The sequence below is a fragment of the Sinocyclocheilus rhinocerous genome, unplaced genomic scaffold (assembly GCF_001515625.1).
Source record: "Sinocyclocheilus rhinocerous isolate Xijiao unplaced genomic scaffold, SAMN03320098_v1.1 scaffold756, whole genome shotgun sequence".
NCBI lineage: Eukaryota > Metazoa > Chordata > Actinopteri > Cypriniformes > Cyprinidae > Sinocyclocheilus > Sinocyclocheilus rhinocerous.
This window is the reverse complement of record NW_015662039.1, coordinates 285,000-295,944: the sequence shown is the minus strand read 5'-3', so window position 1 is coordinate 295,944 and position 10,945 is coordinate 285,000. Positions and strand designations below refer to the sequence as shown.

General features: G+C 36.2%; 1 protein-coding gene across 2 annotated transcripts in view; it reads left to right on the top strand.

Annotated features, from left to right (window-relative positions):
• Positions 1–10,945, top strand: part of LOC107727366 (THADA armadillo repeat containing) — a 97,487-nt gene that overhangs the window by 46,984 nt on the left and 39,558 nt on the right. For both annotated transcript variants that reach the window (XM_016537210.1, XM_016537209.1), the window contains exon 18: positions 8,765–8,933. In XM_016537210.1, the coding sequence (XP_016392696.1) occupies positions 8,765–8,933 (169 nt within the window). The remainder of the gene's footprint in view (positions 1–8,764; positions 8,934–10,945) is intronic.

Genomic DNA, 10,945 nt, shown 5'->3' with positions numbered 1-10,945 from the left:
TTGGGGGGGGAGGGGCGGGGGGGTTGTCTAAGGTGCACAAGCTCTGATTAAAATGGTTAATGAACCATCTATAGAAACTATTTAAAAGCTAGCCACACTATAGTCATCATAAAAGAGCATTTTCAGTCCGATTTAGTTCACTAATGTGACATTTTCAAGTACAACTGGATGTTCAGTGAGGAAAAGGGCAGGACTCATTTTTTTTTTTTTCCCACCAGAAACATTTTTCAAAGATGTTTTTTTCAACAAAAAAAAAAGTGTCTCGCTAACATTATTTTTGCCACTTGGCATAGATCAACTGAAAAGTGTGTTATTTTAGTATTATTTATATATCCTTATTAATGTTTACATTTTTTTAATGCATTTTATTTTACTTTTTTTATAATTTTATATATTTTTAATTTAGGTTTAATAAATTTTTTTATTTCAGTTTTAGTAATATTAGTAGTTCACCTGAAACTTTATTTATTTATTTTTTCCCCAGTATTATTTCAGTTGCCAAAAAATGTTTTTTTTAATAGCTTTGGTTTTAGTTTCTCCAAACTTTTAGGCCAGATAAACATGTTCAGTGAGGGAAAACTTGATTTTTATCGACAAGGAATTGATTGGGTTCTGAAAAGTAGGCATTGCATATCAAATTGTAGTTGAATTTGAGTGGATGTTTGTAATGGATTGAAGAAAGGATGGAATTTTCTAATAAGAATCCATCATTTTTTGAGCTTCTACTTTCTGTTAACCAAGTTGGCTGCTAACGCTTCTTTTTGCCCTCCTTTCAAATCTTTTTATTGACTTTACATAGCATATAGTGATAAATCCATTTTGAAAACAAGACAAGTGTGTCTAGTAGGGTTGTGACGTTGAGGATATTTTCCCATTGGTTAATCGACGTGTGACAACACCGGTAATACCGGTATCACCGTTGGGGTTGTGTTGGGGGGGTGGGGGGTGTTAGTTCATTCGAGTTTCCCTCTTTTCTTCGCTTTCAAATGGCTTGTAAAAGTGCCGTGCGCATTTTACTTTCACTTTCAAATTAGCATCATTTGAATTGCCGCAATTCGGCGTCAAGCAATTGTTCGTTTGAGTTTTCCCTCTTTTCCTCGGATTTCTTGGCTTTCAAATAGCTTGAAAAAGCGCCGTGCACATTTTACTTTCTCCTTTCAAATTAGCGGCAATTCGGCGTTGATTCAATTCAAGCAACAACAACGTCAAACTCATAGAACTTTTATTAACAAAACGAATAAAAATACACCATATATGCCTAAAAAAAAATACAATTACTTAGGCTACACAAAGTTTAAATAGGTATATAAAACTGAAAATCAGCAAACACTGTGGAACCAAATAAATAAGAAACATAGAACGTTTATTAGCAAAACGAACAAGAAAGCTTGGAGGCACGGCATATACACCTTGATGTAAAATAAAATAAATAAATACACAACATTTAAATAAAGTAATCAGCAAACACTGTGGAACCGAATAAATAAGAAACGCATATTTAAAAAACCTTCCAGTCAATAGGCTTTTCAAAATCTAAAATATTGCCAAACAGGCGCCTTTGCATTTACTTTCTAAACAATCTTCTGACATCGTCTTGTCTTTCTCACCTCACTCTTGTCAGTCAGCTCTCCTCACTCTCCTCACTGTCGTTCGCGCACGGTTCGGCATGCTGCATTGAGCGTTTAGTTTTTAAAAGTCTAACTCTCTCCTCACTCTCCTCACTGTCGTTCGCGCACGGTTCGGCATGCTGCATTGAGCGTTTAGTTTTTAAAAGTGTCTGTCCTCTAACTGAATTACGCTAAATGATTTTTGTTACTATAAAAAAAATCAAAACGACGGTGGGGGGCGGTGCCGCGGTAGGCAAATGATGTAACCGGTGTTGCGGCTTAACGCATTAACACATTTAGTATAACCGAAAACACCGTCTATCGCAGCAAGCCTAGTGTCTAGCTAGCATGACGTAATCTTATTTCCATGCTGTAGCTGGCATGTCTGGTCTTGAGGAAATGCCAAACAAGGGTTGGGGTCTCCATCGGTGTTGAGGGCTTACTTTAAGTGTGTCAAATACCCTTGACCAAAAGTCTGTCAGCCACAGGCATGTCCAGAACATATGTAAGTGGTTGGTTTGAAATTGCTTATAGTAGATTATGCCTGGTACATGAGGAGTTTACCAGATCCAGAATGTCACACCACTGGTCATCCAAGATGGAAATTCCTAGGTCGTGTTCCCAAGTAGGACATGGTGAATCTCCATTTAAGGTTCTAATTAGGTTATTTTATTTTATTTTATTCAATTACTGAAAACTATTTTGGTAACACTATGCATTATAAATGGTTATTACAGGCTATAATGCATTATACTTATTCATAATGTGCCTTGCAGTACATTATATCTTGTCGTAAATAATTATAACCCAAATTAAAATGCATAGGGTAACAATGAATTTATAATGAATTAACTGTGGTTACAATGCAATGCATTATAAAATGCATTACAAGGCATAATTCATGCATTAAAACTACTTTTATAATGCATTATACATAAAGGCTTTAAATAAAGTGTTTCCACAATTTTTAATGGTTTTAGTTTCTGAACATTTAGTGCAGTTAAACGCCACCCCTTTTTTACAATCAAACTTCCTGTCCTACCTTTTTTTATTTTCAATATACCATTTCAGTATTAATGTCACTACTTCTGTTACGTCACAACTTTGAAGAAAATGTTGTGATCTTTTGATTTCATGTGGTGGACTTCAAACTTGTTTTAGGCAGATAGGCCAGCAACGTGCAGGTCATAAAAAAAATCAAGTGTGTTTATATACTAGTGTGCTTTCTGGAGCGTGTGATGGAACTGCATGTACTCTTTCTCATTTCATTTCTCCAGTGCACCTCAAGAGCCAGACGAACTCGAATAAACAAGATGTGTTATGGCGCTCTCGCCAGGTGCTGTCCAACACAGTCTCGGCCTGTTGTTTTCGAGCCAGACTAAGATTAGGTTTGTTTGGTGCTTGCAGACTGCCGAGTCATACTCAGGGAAACTGTACCACCGTTCCTAATAAGAGCCAGATGGCCTTTGAGCCGTAATGGCGGGTCGAGACTGAGAAAGCCCCCTGGAGATGACTCGCCTCAGACTGCTATGTTTCTAAAATTACACCCTTCCAAACTGTCATTTCCTCTCAAAAGACTTTTAATGGGACAAATTAGCACTGATAGTTAACATATGAGGCCACAAAGGGGGAACAGTAGACTTCGGCGGTCATTAGATTGAAATATGTGTTTCTACCGATGTTTATGCATTTACTTTATTTACATTTAAAGGAGTAGTTCACCAAATCTGTATGACCTTAATCCCGTGACGCAAAAAGAGAAGATTTTCAAATTTAAGACCATAATAACAGTCTCAAATATCTTGACAAATGTCTTCATTATGATTTTAAGAGATCTTAAATTTGCAGACAGAAAAGCAATGATCGCAATACAGCCAAATTAGATTATTACCATTAAAAAGGCGAAGATTTAAATAAATGCATGTGAGCGTTGCATGTTAAAAGTCAAAACTATTGTGCCGCAATTAATTTTGACATTGCTTATTACTTTGTTGTTTTTATATTTTAATATGTTGTAGTTGGTTTGTAAAAGTGCTATTTTTTTTTTATCTCCCTTATCTTTTGAATGAATCTCTGGAAGTAGTTAAGCAAAGACATTTTCAAAATAAGAGTCCTAGTGTTGTGTTTCAGACTTGTTTGTAATTCCCACATTATGCATAAAATCTTTTTCTTTTTTTTTTTATTATTTGTATTTTTGTTACACAGTAACACGATTTAACACATTCAATATATATACAGATTTAACTAATGTTTGCATTATCATTCTATCATCAAAATCCAGTATGAATTTAATGTATGTATAGTTCCAGTTTCAATACATGTGTACATGGAAAGTATCGTAAACATGATGCATACAACTTGTCTTTTGAAGTCTCATAAGTCAATATTTCCTGTAAATCTTGACATCCGCCAGATCTCCTTGGCATTTCAAGAGTTAGAAGTATGTGATGTCTGATTCCTGAACAAATCATTCTTTTCAGTCAGACCTTTACAATGACAATCTAGTACACAAAACATGATTCATTTAGATGATTTATTCTCAAATTTGATTGATCCAGTTTGATTTCCCAATGATCTGGTAGCACTGACGGCTCACTGTATTGGAAGATCATAACGATTTGGAATGACATCAGTTTGAGGTAATGATTTTTTGGGTGAACTATTACTTTACTGTGTAAAGGAAAAGGTGAACAGAAAAGGTTAGGCTGGTTTTGTGTGTGCCGTGAATTTGCAGCCACAAACAGCTCTGCATCATGTGACGGGTCGTGTCTGTGGACTGTTGTCATGCTGTGACTGCTGAAGGCAACATGTATGCCATGTGGGTTAATGTGGATGTCTGTATGTTGGAGGAGTTTAACTCGGCAGGTGAAGGTTCACATGTCTGGCAGGCTGTTATTGGCGTCTCCTGCTTGCTTTCTTTTCCGTTTAGAGAGTACAGTCTGTGTTTTCTTTCTGTGGAACATAAAGAAGATATTTTACAAAAAAGGTGTCCATTGCAAAACAATGTGCATATTGTTTGTTCCCAACAAATATCTTTGTTTCACAGAAGAAATAAAGTCATTCAGGTTTGCAGTGAACTGTGGGTAAAAAATTATTACAGAACTTTCATTTTTGGGTGAACTATCCCATTACTTCTGATGAGGTGGAATGGCACAGGTGTTTGTACTATGTAATTTTAATAACCCTTAATATTAACCTCCCCCCCCCCCCATGACTTAATTTGGTCACCATCACTTTCTGAAATATATATTAATTATGAATCTCCAGTTGTCGGAATTTGTTTTTAGATGCACACTGACATTTTGAGGTCTGGCCACAACCCAAATTCTGTGCTTGGTTATTAAAGGTGCCATAGAATGGAAAATTGTATTTACCTTTGCATAGTTGAATAATAACAGTTCTGTACATGGAAATGACATACCGTTAGCCTCAAACACTGTAAAAAAAAAAAAAAAAAAGTCTGTCAGGTGTTAGTTATGTGGATGTCATTACAAAACAGACATTATGTAAATATCTTTATCTTAATTTAATCATTGAGCCTATCCTAATACCCACTCCTGCAGTCTTGGCTGCTTGAGAGCACTTGGTCGCAACAGGAAGCTTGCACGCTGTCTTGCATGACATTCCCAGGACCAAAAAACACCAAAGCTCAAAGTCCTTAAAGGGATAGTTCACCCAAAAATGAAAATTTGTTGTTAATTTACCCACCCTAGGTGAGTTTTTACTTCAGGACAGTAAAGCAGCTTTTTTGCTGAAACCGTGGTCCTTGGTGATTCATAAAAATTCAGCAGGCTACCAGCACTTGAGAGTCTGAAAAGCATATACAGGCAACACAAAACTAATACCCGTGGCTCCTGATGATGTATTGAGGTCTTATGAAGCTAAATGATCTGTCTGTGCAAGAAACTGAACATTTATTTACAATATTATTACCTGTAATCCATTGACAATCTCTAATACCGTTTTTGAAGCAGTATTGAGACTAAACATATCCCATCATTCATCACGTTAAGGAACTCACATTCCCCAAAATTGTGGGAATTCGAGAGACAACATTCAGGTGTAAGTTAAGCTATTATATATAATTTGATAGTAAAACACAAAGTGTTGGTGTAGAAAGTGGTGCTTGACTATTCAAGCTCCAGTCCTAAACACTGACTATGTGAATGTTGTCAATAGAAGTGCATGATATAGTCAATGTTGTACATTGTTTCTTTCCCAGAAACAGTAGTTACATGTAACTTAATGTTTAATTTGTTATGACATGGGCTTAATTCGCCTCCGCAGAAGTTGTTATTGTACAGATTAACATGCCCCTTTAGAATCCATATGACATTCATGGTTTGAGGTCAGCAGATCTCTGTTCTCTAACTGCGGTTAGGTCTGGTAAAGAATGCGAATGTTAACACGAACTTATACCTCCATGCTCGCTTCCATCTGCTGTCAGCAGATCCCAATCACAGCTTTGCAAGTCTAGCTATGGTTTATTTTTTGTTTCTATCTGTTCATCTGTCAAACTTCCATTCATTTATCTACAAACATGATGGCTACATCGTTTTTCTTTTTCTTTTTTCCAATCCCCTTCTTTTTGATGGATGGATATTCCCTATTTCATGTCTCTGGAGCTTCTTGGGGGAGTTTCCAGAACTTTGGAGAGGCTTCTTTAATTTAGTGCTTGTAAAGCAGTCGTCTAAGTCATCAGGGGGCTGCTCTGAAAATGAAATCATCAAGACCCCGTCCCCGAACCTACTACCAGTCCAAAAGAGTTCAGTGAACCTTCCAGGAAGCTATAAAATAATGTTTTACATAAAATATAAATATATGTACATAAAATATAGTACCGGGAAAAGTTTGAAGGCACTTGAATGAATTTGTGTTTCTCATTATCTAAGGCATTATCTAAAGGCTTCTGTTGCAATGTTTGATATACATTTTGTAGGCAGCTATACATTTGCCTGTGTATCAATTTCTTTCCAAAAAAAATTTAAAATCCAGTACATCTACACTACTGCTCAAAAGTTTTGGGTCAGTAGGATTTTCTTTTTTTGGAAAGAAATTAATACTTTGGTTCAGCAAGGACGTCAAGACCCCGTCCCCGAACCTACTACCAGTCCAAAAGAGTTCAGTGAACCTTCCAGGAAGCTATAAAATAATGTTTTACATAAAATATAAATATATGTACATAAAATATAGTACCGGGAAAAGTTTGAAGGCACTTGAATGAATTTGTGTTTCTCATTATCTAAGGCATTATCTAAAGGCTTCTGTTGCAATGTTTGATATACATTTTGTAGGCAGCTGTACATTTGCCTGTGTATCAATTTCTTTCCAAAAAAATTAAAAATCCAGTACATCTACACTACTGCTCAAAAGTTTGGGGTCAGTAGGATTTTCTTTTTTTGGAAAGAAATTAATACTTTGGTTCAGCAAGGACGTATTAAATGTATCAAAATTACAGCAAAGACTTCAAGATTGTTACAAAAAAATCTAGACTATTTCAAATAAATGCTGTTCTTTTAAACTCTCTATGCATCTTAAAATCCTAAAAAAAAATGTATCATGATTTCCACTTAAATATTAAGCAGCACAACTGTTTTCAACTTTGATAATAATGAAATGTGTCTTGAGCAGTAATAAATTACATTTTAAAATGTTCAAATATAAAACTATGGAAGCCCGTTTCCACCACTTTAAAAAAAAAAAGGTAATTGCGCTTTTTTATCTAACAATTCTGATTTTTTTTCTCACAATTGCGAGTTTATATATCACAATTCTGACTTAACTCGCAGTTGTGTTATAAAGTCAGAATTGCGTTAAATTAAATTCACAATTCTGAGAAAAAAATTTGCAATCTCGAGATATAAACTTGCAACTGCAAGAAATCATCAGAATTGCGATGACTTTTTTTTCCCTCATACTTGCCAGTTTATATCTTGCATTTCTGACTTTATAACCTGCAATTGCTAGTTTATATCATGCAATTCTGAGGAAAAAAATAGTCAGAATTGCGAGTTTGTATCAATTATCCCGGAATTCCGAGTTTATATCTCAATTCTGAGAAAATTGTGGGATAAACTGTCGCAATTATCTTTTTCTATTTTTTATTCAGTGACGGAAACAGGCTTCCATATAAAACAGTTATTTCAAATTGTAATAATATTTCACAGTAGGGCTGTGCAAAAAATCGAATGTGATTTTCATGCGCATCTCGTCAGTAAAGCCGCTTCTGTGATTAGTAGTAAATCTCCAACAAAATCGCGTTCAAAATCGCAGGCGATTCATTGCCGATTATGAACGCGATTTTGTGTAGCTTGTCAGTGAACTACGGCTCTGTGTAGTAAATGCCGCTCCATCTGAAAGCACGTGCTGGAGATTTACTACTAATCACAGAAGCGGCTTTACTGACGAGATGCGCATGAAAATCGCATTCGATTTTTTGCACAGCCCTGTTTCACAGTATTTATGTTTTTTACTGTATAAAGTTTTTACTGTTTACAGTGTGAACTCGTGTTGTTTAAAGGGAAAGTTCACCCAAAAATGAAAATTCTGTCATTAATTACTCACCCTCATGTCGTTCCAAACCCGTAAGACCTTTGTTTATCTTCGAAACACAAATTAAGATATGTTTGATGAAATCAGAGAGCTCTCTGACCCTGCATAGATGGCAATGCAACTGAAATGAAACGTAGTAAGGACATCGGTAAAACAGACCATGTGACATCAGTGGTTCAACCGTAATTTTACAAAGCAGCGAGAAAACTTTTTATGTGCAAAGAAAACAAAAATAACAACTTTATTCCACAATTCTTCTCGTCGTGATGCTCTTTAAAATGGCACCCTAGGGTGACGCGAAGGAGAAGAATTGTTTATTTTTATTTGGGTTTTTTTTTGCACACAAAGTATTCTTGCTGCTTTGCAAGAGGGTGAGTAATTAATGACAGAATTTTCATTTTTGGGTGAACTAACCCTTTAAAAGTATTCCAGGATGCACCTCATGAAGTTGGTTCTATGTGCACAGTTATAATCTCAAGAAGAGAGTTTAATTCCAAAAATACTTCTCAGTCCTTCACCAGAACCCCCTCAGAGCCATGCAGTTACTCTGAGTTGAAGAGATCATGAAGTGGCTGAAATATAATTGTGAACCGGTTGTCTTGTAGGTGTGGTCGCGCTGCAGTGTACCGCACGCGTGAAATGGCCGCGAGAGCCCTGGTTCCATTTGTCCTGGTGACCCAAGTTCCCTCCACCATCCAGACTCTCCTGGAGGAGCTGCCTCAAGAACCTGGACCAGGACTCCAACAAAACCACATCCATGGCACACTGCTTCAGGTGTGTGAATCCCCCCTAGTTACATGCTCTCTACAGCATTCCATTAACTTAAAGTGTTACATGACATATAAGGTGTGTACAACAGTGTAAAGTATTTGCAGAAACCTTTAAATGTGTTGTTCTATTGTGCTATTCTCTGAAAGAAGCTGATACCTGAAGAATCATTCCTGTTTGAAAAAATTGAAAGTGTTGATGTGTTTAGTCAGAAACATGCAGGGTATGTTTATGTATCACTGGTACACTAAGCAAATGATTGGGACAAGCAGATGGAACTAAATTAAGGAATGTGACACGCACACATAATTGTACTCCAAAGGGAAATTCAAGTGCTCAACAAGCATCAGTATAAAACCTAGAAGCTTAGATAAATGTAGATGGTGACAGAGAGATGTTGTAATTTTGACACTGAAGCAGGTTTCTGGACATGAAACAGGAATAGTTTGCTAGCATGTGTGTGTGAGACGGATATAACTGTAGAGTGCTGGGATGAAGATGTGCTCGGTAAGGAAAGAGCTGGATTTGGTGTTCTTTCCTGTCATGGCAGTCATATATCTGCTCAAAGCTCCTGTAGATGTGGAGGGAATTAGACTGCGGTGGGGAATCGCTGAGATCCGCGTGAGGGATGTTGTGTGGGTGGTGCTCTGGTGACAAGTGGTGGCAGATTATGCATGTCTTATGCAGCATTTTATTTAGAAATGAGAGAAATTCTTCAAGTCTTTGTGAAATGCCTGCCACCTGATGCTTCAGTTTGTTCACAAGCTACAAAGATCAATATTTTCTTATTTTATACGTTTATTTTTATGCATAAAATGTATTTTCTATTTTTTATACATATATACACATTGCCATTCATACGTACCACCAAATCAGCATATTAGAAAGATTTCTAAAGGTTCACGTGACACTGAAGACTGGAGTAGTAACAGGATTAAATTACATTTTAAAACATATTCACATAGAACCGCATATATCAAAATTAAATGAATAAATAAGAGAATTACATGAGAGAGACTACAAAAGAAAAGGGAAATCGAGAGTGAAAGGTCTCTTATTTTCCTGTTTGTATGTTTTTCGATCTGCTGTGTCACAGTGGCTCTCTAGACTCTTTGAATATGGAAATTATGGATGTTTGTGTGTACAACCAGATTAGGAACAGATAACAGACTTATGATACAATCTTGTGTGTGTGTGTGTGTGTGTGTGTGTGTGTGTGTGGGGAGCTGATGGTGTGAAGTATGTTCAGATCAGCTGGAGATAACGTCATGATGCTTTCAGTGGAGAACTGCCCTCATGCTGCTATCTGATGCGAATACCTGAGTTGCATGCAGGAGTGGGGTACGTGTGGATCGCAGCATCAGCTAAGAGATAGATAAAGATGGCACTGCCAATGCGTGGCTTTGTTTTTACATCTGTGTTCCTAAATTCTTAAAGAGACAGTTCCACCACAAAGGAAAATTCCGTCATTATTTACTAACCCTTATGTCGTTCCAAACCCATAAGTAGGGCTGCAACTAACGATTATTTTGATAATCGATTAGTTGGTCGATTCTTTTTTCGATTAATCTGATTTTTAAAAAAATCTTTTTTATTGACAAAAAAGACACTATTCCACATTCTGCCCAATGTCCTTCAAACAAACGTGCCAACTGAATGCTATGAAAACATACAGTGCTTAACAATTTATTAGACCACCTGCCATAGTAAAGAGAAAACACATTTTAGGAATTTTAGGAATCTGTCAAAAAATTGTTTAAATCAAAAAATGTTATTGTCTTTTATTGGCCAAATAAACTTAAACAACTAAATAGTATTTATTCACATAATAACAAAAATGGCCTCCTTTGCCTTTGATAACAGCTTGCATGCTTGCTGGCATTGTTTATGTACTTTTTGACTGTAATTGGGTATCTGGAAAAAAAAAACACTATAAAGCTCTCTGCCTTTCTTTCATAGATAACAGCAATAATTATATTATAGCATTAGCCTGTTACTAAAGAGCTTACACATATTGG